This window comes from Mus musculus, chromosome 14 (assembly GCF_000001635.26).
Source record: "Mus musculus strain C57BL/6J chromosome 14, GRCm38.p6 C57BL/6J".
Taxonomy (NCBI): Eukaryota; Metazoa; Chordata; class Mammalia; order Rodentia; family Muridae; genus Mus; species Mus musculus.
The window spans coordinates 52177118-52197337 of record NC_000080.6 but is presented as its reverse complement, the minus strand read 5'-3'; the positions used below and the strand labels follow the sequence as shown (position 1 = coordinate 52197337).

General features: G+C 40.5%; 1 protein-coding gene across 1 annotated transcript in view; it reads left to right on the top strand.

Annotated features, from left to right (window-relative positions):
- Positions 1-98: 98 nt before the first annotated feature.
- The window catches only part of Supt16 (SPT16, facilitates chromatin remodeling subunit), a 36821-nt gene continuing 16699 nt past the window's right edge, over positions 99-20220 (top strand). Inside the window, exons 1-11 of the mRNA NM_033618.3 lie at positions 99-253; positions 13318-13410; positions 14156-14326; positions 15029-15181; positions 15655-15801; positions 16170-16321; positions 17065-17237; positions 17774-17864; positions 18981-19054; positions 19182-19294; positions 20118-20183. Of these exons, the coding sequence (NP_291096.2) occupies positions 188-253; positions 13318-13410; positions 14156-14326; positions 15029-15181; positions 15655-15801; positions 16170-16321; positions 17065-17237; positions 17774-17864; positions 18981-19054; positions 19182-19294; positions 20118-20183 (1299 nt within the window). The 5' untranslated portion in view covers positions 99-187. The remainder of the gene's footprint in view (positions 254-13317; positions 13411-14155; positions 14327-15028; positions 15182-15654; positions 15802-16169; positions 16322-17064; positions 17238-17773; positions 17865-18980; positions 19055-19181; positions 19295-20117; positions 20184-20220) is intronic.

The following is a 20220-nucleotide window of genomic DNA, read 5'->3' as shown; positions in this document are numbered from 1 at the left end:
CGAGCGGTGGGTTTGGTTTTTTCGCTTTTTAAATCTTCGACGCTCTAGGGACCCGGAAGCGGAAGGGGATACCGGGCGGTCGGTACTTCCGGGTCACAGAGAGTGCGGGATTCCGGGCCGAGCGCGGGTGGCGGAGCTGGGACCTCGCGTGATTCTCGGAGCCCGACGGGAAGCGGCGTCCAGGGCAATGGCTGTGACTCTGGACAAAGACGCGTACTACCGGCGAGTGAAGAGATTGTACAGTAACTGGCGGGTAAGGAGCCCCGCGCCCCCGGGAGCCCCACATCCCATAATAGCCTGCTTCCCGGCGCCCTTTTCCCCCTCAGCCAGAAACCTCCGGCTCCGCCGCGCTCCCGCCTGCCCCGGCAGCGTCCGGCTCGCCGCGCCGTGCTGCGCCTGCGGGGTCCGCACGCGCCTGGCCCGCCCCGCGGCCACAGCGGCCCGCCCAGGTCCCGCCACAATTACCGTTTGCGGGAAAGGGGCGCGAAAGCTGTGCCCGGAGCTCTTGGCGCTCCCCGCTCCCCGGCCTCTGCTGGAGTTGAGAAATGCTGCTCCCGCGCCCCGCTGCTTCTCCTTAGGCCCTGCGTGGGTCACAGACCCAGCGCTGGGAACCTGCGGGCTCTCCTAAGAATTAATTGATGGGACGCCTCAAAGCCGGTTTCCCATGTCGGCAGCATACCGGGGGCACGTGTTGAGGAAAACGCTGTGGAAGTTCCAGGGCTTCTCCAAAGATTGGGCAGTTTCCCTGTTTTATAATCATAATTTCAAACTTACTTTTTTGCTAGTTAACTTGTTAACTTCACAAGTGTTTGATTGATTTCATACTGTCTGAACGGTCTATCGTCTGGGCTCTGAACCTTGTGAGTGAGGGGAAATAGAACTGATAAAAAAGAAAGCCGAAAATGCTCTGAAAAAATACCAACTCCGGTTTCAGCTTTGTAAACTATCTTATACTGATTGGTCCTCTCCATTCTTGGCTCCTGCATGTAATCCCATGATTTCTGAGGCTGAGGCAGGAAAATGACTAGTTTCAAGCCTGCCTGTGCTTCATAGTGAGACTGTATCAATCGGCTCGTCATTTAGTAAATAAAATTGAACCTTTACTGAAGTCGGTTGTTTTTCCTGCCTCATCAGAAAAAAGCCTATGTATCTTTTAAGCAAGATGCATTGCGTGCTGAAAATAATATAGGGTTTTTCACTTTATTGGCTAATTTTTTTTAGATGACTTAGTGGTCTCTATCACAAAATTATATTGTTTGGTCCTGAGGATTGGCCCTACCACCACCTCTGTGTTTTACCATTAAGCTATATCCCTATCCAGGGAATATTTACTGTCACTGTGTTATGATGTATGCAATGATGATAATCAAAAGCCCCCGTTTCTACAGCCAGCCCTGAAATAATAAACTTTTAAAGCTTTTTTTTTTTTTTAATATTTATGGGTATTTTGCATTCATGTATGTTTGTGTATACCCTGCATGCATTGCCTGCGAAGGCCAGAAGAGGGCGTGGGATACCCTAGAACTGAAATTACAGAAGGTATTTAGTTGCTGTTTAGGTCCATGTGAAACCTGGTCTTCTGGAAGGGCAACCAGTGATTTTAACTACTGGGCATTTTTCTAGCCCCTTAAAAACATATTGGTGTTTTCTCTATTTCCAGAGTTCATCAAGCTATTTTTAAGGCTGTTACAGTAACATAGCTTTTAATTATAATTTTCATAACTTAACACAGCATGCTTTTGAGTAGAAAGGCTTGATACATTAAACTTTCATCTGAATGTCATCCTTTGGTATTGGGATCTTGGTGAAATATTTGCATCCAATGTATGTACATGTTGTGCTATGTAAGTCATCACAATACCTACTCCAATGTCATTGATGTGTGAGTATGAGTGCCACTGCTTATGTATAGAGATCAGAAGGCATCTTTGTAGAGTCATTTGTCTTCAAGTTATATATCTTTATTTGGGATCAGGAGATCGAAATAGCAAGCACCTTTATCTGCTGAGCCATCTCACCAATCTGTTTTCCATCATTCCTGAAACATTGAGTCTAATCCAGTCCTACCTTTTCTATTTTCAACATCAGAGCTGCTAAGAGTAAAATAGGTTTTCATTGCCTGTCTTGTTTCTGCTTTGGGAAATCCTAGGTGGTAGTGATAGATTATGAAAGTGGGTTACAGGATCGTCCTGTGGGTTTTCTATTTATGGGGTAGATTTCCAGCCTATTCATCATTGTGATTTTAATCATTAAATCAATTTATTCTGCTTACTGGGGGTTGAACAAAAATCTTTCCTAAATTTTTGGCTGTTTTAAGGAGTAAGGGGTACAGAGTTTTGGTATCTCTACTAATAATTTAAGAATTATTTTAGAACTGGGCATGTCTCAAAAAAACCAAAAAAAAAAATTATTATTTTACTAGACCTTTCTATGAACAGACCTCAGATTCCTTCATCTGCTTTTTGTCTTGAAGAATTACATGAAGTGCCAGAATTGCAGCTGTTTTCAAAAGAAATACTAACCCAATGCATTTGTTCATGTGGTTATTTGCCAGCTGTTAAGCTTGAGGTAGTGGGTAGCTGTGACCCTTCCCCCAAAAAAAGAGTCCATTGCAGTGAGAATGGGTAAGCTGTAGTATCAGATCTTTTGTGCTGCTTCCTACCATTTGCTGAGATTTGATTATGGCTGTCTTTTCTTTTTCAGAATTTTCTGAGAGTAGGCAGATATTTTCATAGTTTCAGATTTTTTTTAAAAACTTAGTTCCTGCATTACTTACTTTAAGCAAAGCAGTAAGTTACTTTGATTTATCTCCATGTGTCTCTGTTTTCTGTTAGAGTTTCTGGCCTTAAACTCTCAGAGGTCCGCCTCCCAGAGTGCTGGGATTAAAACACCGCTCCTGGCACCACAACAGGTTTCTCTTTGGTCTTTTATTCTAAAATTCTGACATTCTGTTTTATTTGTTTACTTTCTTTTACTCCTTTTCCATAGTGTTTCCTCAGCCAGGTTGCTCTGTGGGCCTGTTGAATCATGGGATGTTTCAATGCTGGATTGCCTCTATTCTTTAGCTCCTGATTTTGTTGTTTTGATTTTTATGTGAATAAGTGGCTTGCACGCATGCATATTTATCTTTTCATGTGCCAACTTCATGCAGGCAGTGTTGTGTCCATGGTGGCCAGAGAGAGGCATCCGCTGCTCTGGAACTGGAGATCATGCTGTTGTGAGCCACCATGAGGTTGCTAGGAACCAGACCTGGGGCCTCTTCAAAGCAGGAAGTGTGCTTGGAGGAGAGGGGGAGTAAAGGCTTACAGTGTTTTTTTTGTTTTTTGTTTTTTTAAATGTTTCATAATAATTTTTTTAAAGATTTATTTATTATTTTATGTAAATACACTGTAGCTGTCTTCACACACTCCAGAAGAGGGAGTCAGATCTCGTTACGGATGGTTGTGAGCCACCATGTGGTTGCTGGGATTTGAACTCTGGACCTTCGGAAGAACAGTCGGGTGCTCTTACCCACTGAGCCATCTCACCAGCCCCAAGGCTTACAGTTTTATTGTGGTCTCATTGATAAGTCAGTTAAAAATAAGTAAAAGCTTATTTGTTATTTTATCATTACAAAATAGGCTTAGAGCTGGATCACGTGGCCCTTTTTCTCTTCTTGTCTCTGCTCTCATCCCTTACTAGTGGCATTCCCTGAGGCCTGCATCTGGGCTCTGCACACTGAGGTCTCAGCAGTCTTTAGAGTTTTCACCTTTTTGTGGAAAATAGGCTTAGTCTGTACACCATAGACACTCCATTTCCTGCTATAACACCGCATTCTCTGGCCATACAAAGAATCATTGCCCTTGCACTGTGTCACCTTGTGGGGCAAGTGCTTACTACTTCTTGTAGAAAGTCTCTGCAGGTCTTAGAAACAATTCACAGAAAGTTTTGGCACAGAAAGTGTGACAACCATTAAAATGTCCTCCAGCCCCTGTCCTCTTCTTTTTGTTTTGAGAACAGTTTATCCAGAAGTTTTAAAAGTAGGGTAGGTAGGAAGTAAATTTCATAAGTCATATTTTCATGTGTTATTTTTATATCTTAAATGTGTTATTTTATGATAGGTAGATTTCTACCACTCTAATAAAATCTGAGATATACTAAGGAAAAGCTCACTTTTGGGTTCGTGTTCTCAGAAGTTTGAATTCGTTGCACTTGGTCCCAGCAAAGCCAAAATACATGACCAAAGAGGCCTCTCATCTCATGGCATCCACAAAATGAGAAGGGATCAAGGTTAAAATATTCCCTTCAGGGGTATATCTTACCTCACTTGCTTCGACTAGACCAACCTTCCAAAGAGTCATGGGAGGAAGGGGGAGGTCAAGTTTTTGGCACAGGGACTTTTTTGAGATTTTATTTTAATTTCTGTGTGAGTGCATGTATATTCTGTGACGCTTGCATGCCTGGTGCCCACAAAGGTCAGAAGAGAGGGTCAGATCTTCTGAAACTGGAGTACAGATGGTTATGAACCATCAGATGGCTGTTACAGTTGGACTGCATTCTCTGGATGAACAGTCATTGCTCTTATATGCTAAGCCATCTCTTCAGCCCACTTTGAATTAAAGAATTCAGTGGACCAATAAAATGCCTCGGTAAGTAAGAACATTCACTGACTGAGAATGACAACCTGAATTCAATCCCCAGATCTTACCATGGAAAGAGAGAATGAACTCTGAAAAGTTGTCCTCTGGTCCCCACACATGTACCTTCTATGCACGGTATAATTATCGGACCAGTGAAACTGCTCAGTGAGGCACTTGCTTACAAGAGTGGCCACCTGAGCTCAGTTCCCACAAGCTGCACAAAGGAAAACTCCACAGGTTGTTTTCTGACCTCCTCACCTGTGCATTGTGTCATGCCACACATATACACATAATAAATATAGAAATTAAAATCTTCAATGGAGACCTTGTCCTAGAGTACTGCCGTAGCTTACTCAAAGCCAGCCTGGATTGTCCACACTAGCATTATGCAAAGGGTTGAGCAGGTTCCTCCCAAATACTTGCTGAGAGCCTTGCAGCTAAAGAAAATGATCCAAAAGGTTCAAATTGGTAGCTTCAAAAAACTCACTGTTGCCAGGTGTGGTGGCGCACACCTTTAATTCCAGCACTGGGGAGGCAGAGGCAAGCAAATTTCAGAGTTCGAGGACAGCCAGGGCTACACAGAGAAACCCTGTCTCAAAAACCAAAAAAAATGCTCACTGTTGAGGAAGCTGTGCAGAATGTTTCAGTGGCCACTGAAGTGTGGGTATGGTTTCATATTGGAGAGATCATGACATTGTGGATAATGTTTGAAGTCTAAACTTTGACTTACTACTTAAATATTCTTAGGCTGTGAACAGATCTATCCAGAGAAAAAGAAAAATTTGATAGACAAAATTCCTAAGTTGAGCAGGACATGGCAGCTCATGCTTTTAATCCCAACACTTAAGAGAGGCAGATGCAGGCAGATCTTTGTGTTCAAATAGGTCCCCCTTTCCTTTGCATTGATGGTGGTGTGGGCCCTCTTCAAATCAAGCCCACCTGTGCAATGCTGGGATTTGAGTTTCATTCCTACTTCATTGCCTGATATCCTGTCCACTAATTTTACACATTTGGGTTAAAACTGGCATTTTATCTTTAATTTTACTTTTTATCTTTTGTCTTCTACTTCCAGGAACTGTTTATTAACTTATTCTTTTCATCTTTCAGTGAGTTGCTTTTTACTTGTGTTGTTTATTTCTATCAGCTCCTGCCCTTATTTATACTTATGTGTTTACTACTCACTCCTATACTCAACAGCAGTTGGTGCTGGACTATAATAATGCAGGGCTGTTCATGGAGGGGAAGCTCAGCTGAAAGTCCTACACTGAGTGGCATTGTAGCTTTTATTGTGATGCAGCACACTATTTACATAGTTTTACATGTCTGTAGTAATATAAATAAAGAAATAAATCCAGGCGGTGGTGATGCATGCCTTTATTTAATCCCAGCTCTTGGGAGGTAGAGGCAGTTAGATCTCTGGATTTAAGCCAGCTAAGGTCTACAGAGCCAGTTCTGGGGTAGTTAGGACTACACAGAGAAATCCTGTCAGTCAGTAAATCAACCAGTCAATCTATATATGCAGCTAGTTCTGTGAAGTGTAGCATGTGCAGTTTTGCCTAGAAAACAACACTTGGTGATAGATAGGTGGTTCTGTCACTAGTTGTGTATTTGTTGCACTGTGTTTTTAGTGTTGCTTTGGTGTCCCTTTCCCCCCCCCCCTTTTTTTTTGAGACAGGAACTCCTGGAACTCAAAACTATCCTCTTGCCTCTGTCTCCCAGAGTGTTGGGATTAGATAAGCATGTGCCACCCACCCAGTTGTTGTACTTACTTTTAAATGCTCACTGGTGCTTGGAGTGATGGCTCAGCACTGGCTGCTCTCCAGTGCCCTCTTCTGGCCTTCATGGGCACCAGGTACAAGTGTTGTGCAAAGGCTGAGAAGCAAGCAAAGTACCTCCCATACCACTACTACTACTACTACTACTACTACTACTACTACTACTACTACTACTACTACTACTTTTCTTCTTCTTCTTCTTCTTCTTCTTTCTTCTTTCTTCTTTCTTCTTCTTCTTCTTCTTCTTCTTCTTCTTCTTCCTCCTCCTTCTTCTTCTTCTTCTTCTTCTTCTTCTCCCTCCTTCCTTCTTCTTCTTCCTCCTCCTCCTTCTTTTTCTTCTTCTTCTTCCTCCTCCTCCTTCTTTTTCTTCTTCTTCTTCCTCCTCCTCCTTCCTCTTCCTCCTCCTCCTCCTCCTCCTTTTCTGATGGCCCATATCTTGGGTCATGGGAATGGGAGGTTAGGAGTTCAAAGTCATCCTTGATTACATATGAGATTTGAGGACACTTTGGACTGCATGAAATCCTGTCTGGAAGGAAAATCCCTGTAAGCCAATGTGTTTGTATACCTTATTTTATTTGTGTGGGTGTTTTGCTGGCATGTATGTCTATGTTCCATGTTCATACCTAGTATCTGAGGAGCATTGCTCCCCCAGACGTGGAGTTACAGAACAGACAGTTATGAGCTGTGGATGAACCTTGTCCTCTGGAAAAGCAACCACTATTAATAACTGAGCCATCTCTGCAGCACCATCACACTTCTTAATTATAGCAAGAGACTATGTTCAGTGTTGTACTTGTACCATCTATATATCACCTAGCTTTGGAAGAACATGCTCATACAATAATGATGTCACCTAGTGCTCATTCCTCATCAGTTTTATCTCTGCTTTATTTCTTTCTCTTAAAGAAGCTTTTAATGAAAGATTTCCAGCTCTCTCTCGTGTTTGCTTCCTATAGGCATGTTTGTCATCTCTCGGGTTTTAGAGATCTAAGAATCCAAATGAAAGCCAAGTATATTTGTATATCTCTGTTATCCAGAACTTGGGAAGCTGAGGCTGGAGGGTCATGAGCCACATAGGCTACATACTAAGACTTTGTTTCAAAGAAGAAAATAAATTTGAAATAAGGTATAAAGGGACTGAACACTGAATGAGGGGGACCTCTCATCTGGAAAGGGTAGATGGGCTGGGATTATTCCATAGAAATCCACCAGATGTCAGTGTTTAAGGTTTTTGTTTTTCTGTATTCAGTAAAAACATTCAAAAGTGAGTGTTATTATCAGGCTGGAGAGGTGGCTCATCGGTTAAGAGAGCTGACTGCTTTTGCAGAGGGCCTGAGTTCAATTCCCAGCAACCACATGGTGGCTCAAAACCATCTGTAATGGGATCCGATGTCATCTTCTAGAGTGTCTGAAGACAGTGACAGTGTACTCACATACATAAACAATCTTTTTTTAACAAGTGTTGTTATCTGGAATTATGCAGAATTTTTACTTAACTTCCTGATAATTTAGAACATCTCTTCTTCTAGGTCTAGTATTTGAGTTGAGCATTTCCAAACACATTTAATGCTTCAACATGTGTTTTTTTGTTGTTGGTGGTGGTTTTTTTTGGTTTTTGGGTTTGTTTTGGGTTTTTTTTTGTTTTTGTTTTTTGTTTTTTATTTGGTTTTTGTTGTTGTTTTGGGGGTGGGGGTTGAGGCAGGGTTTCTCTGTATAGCCCTGGCTGTCCTGGAGCTCACTTTGTAGACCAGGCTGGCCTCAAACTCAGAAATCTGCCTGCCTCTCCCTCCCGAGTGCTGGGATTAAAGGCATGTGCCACCACCACCTGGCTAACATGTGGTTTTTAAAGAAAATTAAATTTTGCAAAATGATTAGATCAGGGCATGTGAGAATTAGAGATGTGTCAGAATTAGAGACCCTGTCAGCCCTGCTCTTATCTATAGACCCAATTCCCTTCTGTGGTACTTTTATGAGACCTCTTAGTATCTCTTCCCAGTGACAGAACTTGTGAGTCATTTAGTACAGGTGTAGCTAGCTCTGCTCTCTTAGTCATTTACTGCTGTTTTCCTTTGGGGTTGAGGGGGACTAGTAAACTCTTTAAATTATTTAAATGATACTGTATATTAGTATAAGCAGGAAAGTATGTCATTTGTCAAAAATAAAGTAATATAAATACCAACAAATTATAGCAAGTGTTAGGGTCCAGCTCAAGCATATACAATTTTTTGTTGTTGTTTTTCGAGATAGGGTTTCTCTTTTGAGATAGTGTTTAAAACCCAAGAGTAGCCCTGGCTGTCCTGGAACTCACTCTGTAGACCAGGCTGGCCTCAAACTCAGAAATCTGCCTGCCTCTGCCTCCCCAGTGCTGGGATTAAAGGTGTGCGCCACCACGCCCGGCAAGCATATACATTTTTAATGTGAGCAAGATTAAGAGAAAACTGGAAACTGTAACTTTTACTCTAAGTTTGAATATTTAAAGTCATATGGTTTCCTTTTCAACTGCACAGGTTTTTAGAACTGTTGGTTGTATATAATGATATATAATCTTGATAGCAGTAACATTAGCTTTCTGATTTGTACTGAGAGTTTTAGTTAAGGACCATTTTAGTCTTTAGTGGAGATAAATACTGGCGTAATAATTCTTGTGAGCTAAACACTATCAAAAGCACATTAAGTCTGGTAATTCTAAGGATAGCACTTCAGAAGGTAAAAACTATAGAGTTTTAAAGTTGAGTCACATTTAAGTGGGGTGATGGTTTAAAACCCAAGAGTAGTCTGATCTTCGGAGTGTTTGTCCAGCAGCACATACTGCTTCTCTAAATACAGAATGCACACCAGCAACTTAATACCCATTACTTGGAATTGCTAAGGGAAGTTATTCAGGATGCTGAGGTAGAGTATCATGAAATTTAAGGCCAATCTTAGCTACAAGTGAAGCCTTGTCTCCAAGGAAAATAAATCACCGTTTTTAATATCCTATCTGATAAAGCTTGTCAGAAACCTTTAATCCTACCACTTGGGAGTCAGAGGCAGGCGGATCTCTAAGTTTGCAGACAGCCTGGTCTACAAAGAGTTCCAGGACAGCCTGGGTTACACAGAGGAACCCTATCTCAAACAAACAGCAAATGAGAAACTTCACAGTAAAGCTTTCTAGTGACTTCCATCTTTCATAGCTCTGCTAAAAATTGTTTGGTTTGTTAACAAAGAAGAAAATGATAGCAGAAGAATAATGCTTGCTATTCTGTTATTCCTGTCTCTAAAAGTTTTAAGAGTGTGTATGTTATGCGTATGTGTGAGGCCAGAGGTTATTCTTGTATGTTATTCTTCAGGTGTTGTCCACTTTGTTTTTGGGGACAGGCTTTCTCATTAAGTTAGTTCCCCAGTAGATTTTAACATTTTATTAGTCATCAGGAAAATTAGACATTAAAACCCTGTTCCAATTAGGATGCTGTTAAAAAAAATGCAGCATTCCAGCAACAATTGGGGGATGGGGGGAGGAAGGCTCAGATACTGTTGGTAGGAATGTGAATTAATGTGGTCATTATGCAGAATGGTATCAAGACTCCTCAAGCTTAAAGATCTGCCAAATGATACTGAAGTCCTCCTGTAAGGATATGTCTACGCAAATAAAGCTGCATATCAAGGAAATACCTGCACTCATGTTTGTTGTGGTACTGTTGACAGTAGCTAAGATATACAATCTACTTGTCTATGAAGGGATACATGCATAGGAAAAATATGATACATAAACACAAGGAATATTACTCAAGCACAGAGAATTAGCTAGGTATGTTAACACACACTTGGAGCACTCAGTTGCTAGATAGAGGAAGAAGTTCATGTCTGGCCTGAGCTATACAGCATGAGCATGTCTTTAAAAGAAAATAGAGGGGCTAGAAATGACTCGGTGATTAAGATGTCTTGCTGCTGTTTTAGAAAATTTGAGTTTGGTTTCTAACACTTATAATCAGGCAGCTTACCTACCTGTAACCAGCTCCCCGAAATCTAAACATTTAAAAAGAAGAAGTAAATTCTGCCATAGAATCATTTGACTTAACATTATGGTAAGTGAAATAAGCCATGCACAGAAAACACATACATGTCATGTGGAAGGAAGCTTAAAGGTCCACGTAAATAATGGATAGTGGTCACTTTTGGTTCAGAAAGGCAGAAGGATATGGACAAAGAGAAGTTATATAAAGGTATCAAGACACAGAAGGAATGTGGTCTAGTGCCCTACAACATGGTGGGATGTCAACCAGAATACCAGTTTATATTTTAGGAAGATGCATTTAAAAAAAAAAAAAAGAGGAGGTTGGAAGTCATGATGGCCATTCTTTTCTTAGTGTAGGACTTTGCAAGAAGAGCCTACATCTCTGTGTCAAACTACAAAGCTACATTACCGGGTACTGGATAAGAGAGTCAGTACAGCTTGGTGAGGAATTAAATGGATGTACACATGCAGAGAGTGGAGTTGGACTTTCCCAAATATCATACATAAAGATTGTTTCAGAGTAAGGGGCTAGAGAGATGGCTGCATTGTTAGGAGAGATGGCTGCTCTCACAAAAGACTTGGTTTCAGTTCCTAACACTACTCAGCTCACAAACAGCCTGTAACTCCAGTTCCAAGGGATCCGACACCCTTTCCTGCCTTCCATGGGCACCTTTCATACCTGGTTCTTGTACGCACATTCAGTCAGTCATGAATACATACGTAGGAAATAAATCTTTTTAAAACATTTGAGTACATCACATCTAAATGTAAGAAAACTAAACAATAAAACTCTTAATTTTTATCTTTATATGGAAAAAGGGTAAAGTGTGTGCCATGGTGCATTTGTGGAGGTCAGTGACAACTTGTGGGTACCTAGCACATGCATCGTACATATAAATGCATGCAAGCAAAACACTCATAAAGTCTTAAAAATAATACTAAAACCCTTGAAATTCAGTAACAAATTATAAATTATATAACAGGGGCTGGCGAGATAGCTCAGTGGTTAAGAGCACCGACTGCTCTTCCGAAGGTCCCGAGTTCAAATCCCAGCAACCACATGGTGGCTCACAACCATCCATAACGAAATCTGATGCCCTCTTCTGGAGTATCTGAGGACAGCTACAGTATACTTACATATAATAAATAAATAAATCTTTTTAAAAAAATAAATAAATAAATTATATAACAATTAAATAGGCCTTTCTTCAAAAAATATACTGTTACAAGATACATCACTAGCTACCAGAGAAAATCAAAACAACAGTAAGATATTAATATATACTTAACAAAAAGATAATATGGACCAGAGAGGAGGCTCAGTGGTTAAAGGTGCTCACAGACAAGTCTGATGACCTGAGTTCCATCCCTAGGGCCATTTTTCTAGAAGGAGCGAATCTTTATACAGTTTAGTAAAGAACATAAATTAATGTAGTTAGTTATGGTTCCTCAGAAAGTTAAAGGTAGTTACCATATGACCAAGCAATTCCTCTCCTAAACAGTTACCCACAATAACTATGCAAACAAAACCTTGTACACAAGGGTCATGGTAGTAGTACTCATAATAGCTCAAAGTGGAAACAGTTTACAGGATGGCTTAGAAGGTAGAGAGAGGCACTGCTGCACAAGCCTAAAAATCCAAGTGCCAGCCTACATGTATCCCATGTACACTCCAGCCCACACTTGTCTCATACACACACACACACACACACAAATAAATAAATAAATTTTAAAACAGGAGTAACTCAAATGTTGACACAATTACTGATTGGTTAAGTAAAATGAAGTATGTCCATATATTGGATATACAATTTGGCTGTAAAAATGAAGTGTCAAGAGACTAGGGAGATGGCTCTCTAAGTGCTTCAGATCCTTGGCATCCAGGTAAAAGCTAACTCCTCAGTCTGTTTCTGTGTCCCAGTGCTGGAAATGGGGAGTTTAGATAGATGCCCCTGGAGCTCATTGTCACCTAGCCTAGCTGAATCAGTGAATTCCAGGTTAAGTGAGAGGCCATGGCTCAAAGAATAAGGTTGTACACTTAAGAGCCCAAGAAATAGAAGGACCTCTGTAAAAGACTGGTCCACAGAGTTGCAGATTAGGAACTTTGAGAGCAGTTGAGAAAGACGCTGACATCTTGACCTCTGGCTGCCACACATGCTCAGGGAAAGCCAAGTGAAATGCTGATAATACCAAACAGATGAACACAGAAAGCATGTTAAATGAAAGGAACCACACACAAATGCTGCATACTAATATGTCCAGAGTAGGCAAATCAGTAGAAACAGATTACTGATTTCAAATAGCTGGAGAGGAAGCAAAAAGATGAGATTATTGCTAATAAGTAAAAGGTTTCTTTTGGAGATGATGATGTTCTGCAGTTTGATGATGATAGTGGTTGCACATCCATGAATATTTTACGATGGCATGATACGGAAAATGGATGGCTTTATAAAGTATCAGAGCTTGAAGTGTTTGTTTGTTTGTTTGTTTGTTTGGGTGACTAATAGCTGTGTTGTTACTAAGCAGGCATTCATGTCAGATTACTGTTAGGAAAAATACCCTTGGCAGGTACTGAAATCTGTATTTCTGTTAATGTGTGTAAAAAACAATAAGGTGCTAGAAAGATGCAGTTTTTCTGCACATGTCAGGATATGAGTTCTGATCCCCACCTTAAACATAAGAAGTCATCATAGAGCATTTAACTTCACCATTGGGGCACAGAGACAGGTGAGTTCCAAAAGCAGCTCATTGCCTGACCAGTCTAGTCAAACAGCAAATTTCTGGTTCAGTGAGAGACCCTACTTCAAAGCAGTGAGGTAGAGAGTAATAAAAGATACTCCATACCCTGTTCTGGCCTCCACGAACACATACACACTGCGGGGGGCTGGGGGTGTTAATTAAAATACCTTAAATTACCCTCTCTTTTCAGAAAGGAGAAGATGAGTATGCCAGTATTGATGCCATTGTTGTATCGGTGGGTGTTGATGAAGAAATTGTGTATGCCAAGTCAACTGCCTTACAGGTAAAATGGCTTACAGCTTTCAGTACTTGGGTCTGGTGCATAGCTCAGTAGTAAAAGATGTGCTTGGTATTTGAGAGGCTCAGTACTTTCTCTCCTGGGATAGTCGGTTACTCAGTCCCATTCCCTGTGTCTGAGGCTCTCACTGGTGCTGTGTTACAGGTGAGTAGATAGTAGAGCATCTGTATCATTGCATAATTTCCATTGGATTGACCACTGAGTAGAACCTAAGGAAGAAAGGAATGAATAGAGAAAATGTATTTAATTGCATATAACAAAAAGAACCAGTGGATTGAATGAAGAATTTTCAGGAACCCAGGTTTTTTCAATTCCCCGATATTCCATTTTGCTTATGATATGAAATAGCTGCTAAAACTCTGGTCATTCTTTCTATACTCTAAGCAGAAATACAGACAAATGAAGACTAGTGACATTCCTATTTTAAAATGGCTTGTGACATAGTGTATCTAAGCATAAACTCTCCCTGGACTCCCTTCATTGCCAAGGAAAGTAAATGAAACACAAAATGTCCAGTTTTGATGTTTTTAACTATGAAATATTTTAAGCATATAAAAGCAGACAGAATGAATGCTCATGTGCACACCATTTAGCCCCCTATTATTCAGCCCCTGATCCAGGTTGGTTTATTTGTATCCACATCAAAGTTACTCCATCCCAAATCGAAACTTAACCTATATATTTATATGTTTATTTGTAATACTTTAGTTACTGTTGTTGTTTTCCATAGACGTGGCTCTTTGGTTATGAACTAACTGATACAATCATGGTCTTCTGTGATGACAAAATCATCTTCATGGCCAGCAAAAAGAAGGTGGAGTTTCTGAAACAGATTGCCAATACTAAAGGCAATGAGAATGCTAATGGAGCCCCTGCCATCACACTGCTTGTCAGAGAGAAGGTTGGGACCAATATATGTTGTTACAAATGTGGGATATAGTATTAAGTGTTGAGCACAAGTGTCTTGGGACATTTAAAATGCATGAGAAAGGATTGCCAGGTATGGCAAAACATGCCTTTAATCCTAGCACTTAGGAAACAAAGGCACACAGATCTCTGAGTTCAAGGCCAGCCTGGTCTACATAGTGAGTTTCTGAGCCAGCCAGGGCAACATAGAGAACCTATGTTAAAGTGGGGAGAAAAGAAAAGTTGTAGTTCTAATTACAGAGCTCTGTCTTCAGTTGGGTAGGAAAATAAGAGCTCTGGAGCTGTTAGCTTGGTGGTAATGGAGTATGAACTGTGGGCTCTGGTAAGCACTACTAATTTACTGACCATGTTCTCAGGTTGTAATTTGTTTCCATTGCAATAACTACTTAGAGCACATAGCCTAGAAATCCTTACAATAACTTAGATATGCTTATTTCTCAGAATTTTTATTTGAGTTTTTTTGTCTCTTCTTAAAGGAAGAGAATACCCTTGTCTTGTCAAAATATGCAAAGGAAATGTCTGTCAGCTTTCAGTATGTGATAATCTGCCATGAAGAAATAGATAGGAGGCTCAGAGAACTCATCCTCCATGGTTTAGATTATTACTCTCTACTTATTAGATAGAAAATAAAAGTCTAATTCTTGAAGTAACATCTCCTTTTCTGTGGCAATGATAGAATGAAAGTAACAAGAGCAGCTTTGACAAAATGATTGACGCTATCAAAGAAAGCAAGAGCGGCAAGAAGATCGGAGTGTTCAGCAAAGACAAGTTCCCTGGAGAGTTCATGAAGAGCTGGAGTGATTGTCTCAACAAGGAGGGCTTTGACAAAGTAAGGCTTCATCCGGAAGCAGCACACTGAAAGGGAGACGGGAGGTGGAGTGGGCTTCCCTTGGAGCAGAGGATTTTCATTTGGGGAAATCCATGTTCGTTCATATTTCATGTCTTTTGGCTAAATAATATTCCAGTTAGTTTTCAGTCAGAAAATAAGTGCGTCAACCACGTTAGACAGCTTATATTGGGTGGTTGAGAAGAATCTCTTGACCAAAATATATTTTGGGGTCATCTTTTCCCTGCCTTCCTGCCTGTCTCCCTTCAGCAATATAATTATGTCTAAAGAGATGAATTTGTTGTAAGTAGTGCATTAGCTTAGTGTCTCATAGAGCACATGTTCTGAGAGAGGTGCTCTAAGTGTAGACTCGGTTTGGGAAGAGCCTGAGCATTCTGAGGAGATAGTGTTACTGGTGGTTCTCAAGGTGTGTGCAACAGCTCTGTGTGTAGTAGAAATGCATCACCTTGCTACAGGTAGACATCAGCGCTGTTGTGGCATACACCATTGCTGTGAAAGAGGACGGTGAGCTCAACCTGATGAAGAAAGCAGCCAGCATCACCTCTGAGGTCTTCAACAAGTTCTTTAAGGAAAGAGTCATGGAAATAGTGGATGCAGATGAGGTAAGGAAAGAGGGGCGCTCTTTTTAGTGGATTGATGAAGCAGCCCTGATCCTGCCTGGCTTGTTTCACTCTTTGTTTTGCTTTTTATTACCTTTGAAGTTGGTAACTGCCATCTCCTTCAAAATAAGTAAACGTGAATGTGGTTTATTGAGGCTGTTATTTTACTCCAACATGGAAACGTGTTTTCAAAACATGGAGAGCTATGAATTCCATGTAAGCACCACATTTCCTTAGTATATTGTTATCTATGTGGTATGTACACCAAAGATTATATCAGCATGTGCTGTGACTTTAGATGACACATTAAATATCATGCACTTCTGTGTACTACCCTCCAGTGAGTGTTACTGTATTCCTACGTACTCTAGAAAGTTCGGCATAGCAAATTGGCTGAGTCTGTGGAAAAGGCCATTGAAGAAAAAAAATACCTAGCTGGGGCAGATCCTTCTACTGTGGAAATGTGTTACCCTCCTATCATTCAGAGTGGTGGCAACTATAATCTCAAGTTCAGTGTGGTGAGGTAAGTGTAGAAACTACATAATATAATAACATGGTTTTTCTTTTGACTTTTTCAAAAAGTCAAAAGAGATAGAATTATTAATCTGATTAAAATATATAGTCTTTCTGTGAATATGTTTCTTTACTTCTTACATTATAGCACTTAATAATATTTTTTCCAAATTATTAAATATGCTAGAAAAGGGGGGCTAAAGAGATAGCCTGGTGCTAAAGAGCTCATACTGCTATTCTCTCATGAGGACCAGAGTTGAAATACCAGCATCACCCTCATCAGGTGGCTCACAAACACCTGTACCAGCTCCAAGGGTCAGAGGCCTCCCTCCTCCTGACCTCATTGGCACATACCTGTAACTAAGATGCTTTTAAATTCTAAAAAAGTCAGGTGTGGCAAACGCTTTTTTAGCATTTGAGAGGCAGGGGCAAGTGGTTCTCTGGATTCAAGGCCAGTCAGAGCTACATAAGGAGATCCTGGGATGGGGGTATAGGTGTGGGAGGGGGTATGCTAGAAAAATATAAAGTAAACTGAAAAAATAAAATAAAAACATTAGATATACATCAGGTAACTTCTTTCTTAATTTTAAGACGTGCTATAAAAGGAGACTGGTTGATGCTGTACCTCAGCAGCAGAGCCCTGCTCTGTTCTTCTCTTTATACCGTGTTCATCGCTCCCTGGTTGTGGATGCTGTGTGCCGATGATACTTTCCTGGATTTGGTGATAAAATGCATTCTTTCTTTGGTTTCTAGTGATAAGAATCATATGCATTTTGGGGCCATTACGTGTGCCATGGGCATTCGCTTTAAATCTTACTGCTCCAACCTTGTTCGCACTCTGATGGTTGACCCCACTCAGGAAGTTCAAGAAAATTACAACTTTTTACTTCAACTTCAAGAGGAGTTGCTAAAGGAATTAAGACATGGTAAGATGACTCAGAAAAGGTTTGGAAGTCCTAGTGTTTCATAGCACCCTGGACCAGTGATCCTGAGTAAGGACTTTCAGAGATCAGGGACAGAGCAAAGCCTGTATCCCATTCCATCCCTAGCACTGCCAGAAGACACTGACTTCGGTCTTCGATACCACAAAAGAAACACGTGATATATGCTTTCTTTCTTTTCTTTTTTTTTTTGGTTTTTGGTTTTTGGTTTTTCGAGACAGGGTTTCTCTTTGTAGCCCTGGCTGTCCTGGAACTCACTTTGTAGACCAGGCTGGCCTCGAACTCAGAAATCCGCTTGCCTCTGCCTCCCAAGTGCTGGGATTAAAGGCATGCGCCACCACTGCCCAGCTGCTTTCTTTTTAAAAACTTCAGATTTCTAATTCCTATCATGGCAGACACTCCTCCTTATAAGAAACACAACTTTAAGGGACTTAGAAGGTGAAAACAACCTGATTGCTTGATGTCATTTTGTTACTGTTTCCCTCTGAAAAATACTTAATTTCTCTTTTCTATCTTATTAGGTGTGAAGATATGTGATGTGTATAACTCTGTCATGGATGTGGTTAAGAAGCAGAAACCAGAATTGCTGAACAAAATTACAAAGAATCTAGGGTGTGTTACAGTGTGTATTGTGTTTCTTAACTCAAGTTTTCATGACTAGCAGCCTGTATTCTTAGACTGATTTTTGGCAGTATTTGGGAGTGTTTGATTTTTGTGTTTTGAGCTAGGGTTTCCAGCAGAAACTCAGACTATCCTCCAATTCCTGTGTAGCCCACACTGTCCTTGAATTTTCAGACCTTCCTTCCATCCTGAGTCACACAAAACTTCCCAAGTACAGAGGTTACCGGCATGTGCCGTCACATAACCTAGCCCATATTTCTATTTGTTGGTTTTTCCACCAGTATTTTGTAGTACAAGTTTGCATGGTATTACCAGAGAGAGAAAGATTTAGTTGCTTTCAAGTTAATAGGGATAGATTTTTCTAGACCATTATAGGAATCCGGACACTTCTCTAGGATCAAATTAGCTTGTTTACTATTAATGAATGTAGGATGTCCTGCTGTGTTTATTTTGAATTCAAAACAGTGTTTGTCAAAAAAAAAATGTTTCATTGGAGAACTTTTTTGTTTGTTCATTTGTTCATTTGTTTTTTCAAGAACTTGCTCTGTAGACCAGACAGACCTCCAACTCAGATATTTGCCTGCCTCTGCCTCCCAAGTGCTGGGATTAAAGGCATGTGCCACCACTGCCCAGCTGGGAAACTCTTTTTAAAGAAAAAAATGTCACATTTGTTTATATATTGTGGAGGAGACTCTGGTTGCATAGTGTTGTACATGCGGAAGTCAGAGAGCAAATCATGAGGCAGTTTGTTCCCTTCTTCTGTAGATGTGCCCTTACCAGTGAACCAACTCACTGGTCCTAGAAATTAATAAGAGTGTGTGCGCATGCATGCACTGTGCTTTCTTTCTGCTTCTTGTTGTTGTTGTTGGAGGACAGGGCCTCAGTGTGCCTCAGCCTCCTGAATGTATGTAATTCAGGCATGGGCCATGCATGACACCGTTTGTTTGTTTGTTTGTTTGTTTGATTTCATTTTTTCTTTGCTTATACATCATCAAAGGCAAATCACTTCCACGTATCAGCCTGCTTTATCTGAAAGTTGAAATCACATCTGGGCCGTGTTGCTGATGTTTTAACCTGCTGCTTATATTTATCTTTGTTTATTTTTAGATTTGGGATGGGAATTGAATTCCGTGAAGGCTCTCTAGTAATCAATAGTAAAAATCAGTACAAGCTAAAGAAAGGTAATTTTTATATGCATGCAATGAGAAAATAATTTTTTGAGTGGTTTCTTGTCATTCCTTTTCTGTTAAATTTTACTCCTCTGTACCCTTCTGTGGCAACTGACTGATCCCCATTTTATTATTCTAGGGATGGTTTTTAGCATCAATCTAGGATTTTCAGACCTGACTAACAAAGAAGGGAAAAAGCCAGAAGAGAAAACCTATGCCCTGTTCATTGGTGACACGGTGCTTGTAGATGAGGTGTGCTACTTCTTCTTAAGATTTTGGTGTCGTGAACTACTCTTTGAAGTCTGTTGTGAACTCTGGTACTTCCAGTTTGTTGATGGTTGCTAGGTGGGGAAGTCCATGACCTAGACTTGATAGAACAGTTAGGAATGAAGGGGCATTCGATGTCCTTATCACTCCCATGTATTCCCTTGGAGCAGTGTTTTCTCCGAGCTGGAGTTACAGATATGTATGACTACCCAGTTCTTTTGTGGGTTCCTCTTCCCACATGACTAGCTATCTCAACCCCAGAATTGATTCTTCTTTCAAGTATGTGTATGTGGAGGAGTACCCATAAATGCCAAAGGCCTTTGGTCTCCAGAGCTGGAACTGCAAGTAGTTGTAGGTTGCCCAGTATGTGTGTGCTAGGAGCTGAGCACAGTTCTTGCCTCTGTAATAGGAATGTGCGCTCTAAGCCACTGAGCCACCTCTCCAACCCCAGAGCTGCTTTATAGTAATGTTAAATTGTTCCATGTTCATATTAGAAAGGTAAACACCTATGTGTATTGTCAGATCTTTAGAACTTGACAGTATCTGTATAAAGAAAGCAGTTTAGTATTCCTATATACAAATAAAGAGGCTTCTAAAAAGTAGAGGTGCCAGAGCTAGGTAAGGCCAGATCTCAAGTAAAGCATTGCTTAGGTCATAGTTCCTAAAGAGAAGCTAAGAGAGTGAAAATTATTTGTTCTTCTTAAAAGATTTTATCATCTAGAAAGTTCTTGATATTGCCTAGCCATGTGCTAAGTTAAAAGCAAGAGTTCACTTTAAATTGGAGCTCTAAATTCTCCTTTTCTTCTAGGATGGTCCAGCCACTATTCTTACTTCTGTGAAAAAGAAAGTAAAGAATGTGGGGATTTTCCTGAAGGTGAGAAAATGATAAGTGATTGTTGCAGGAACATCAG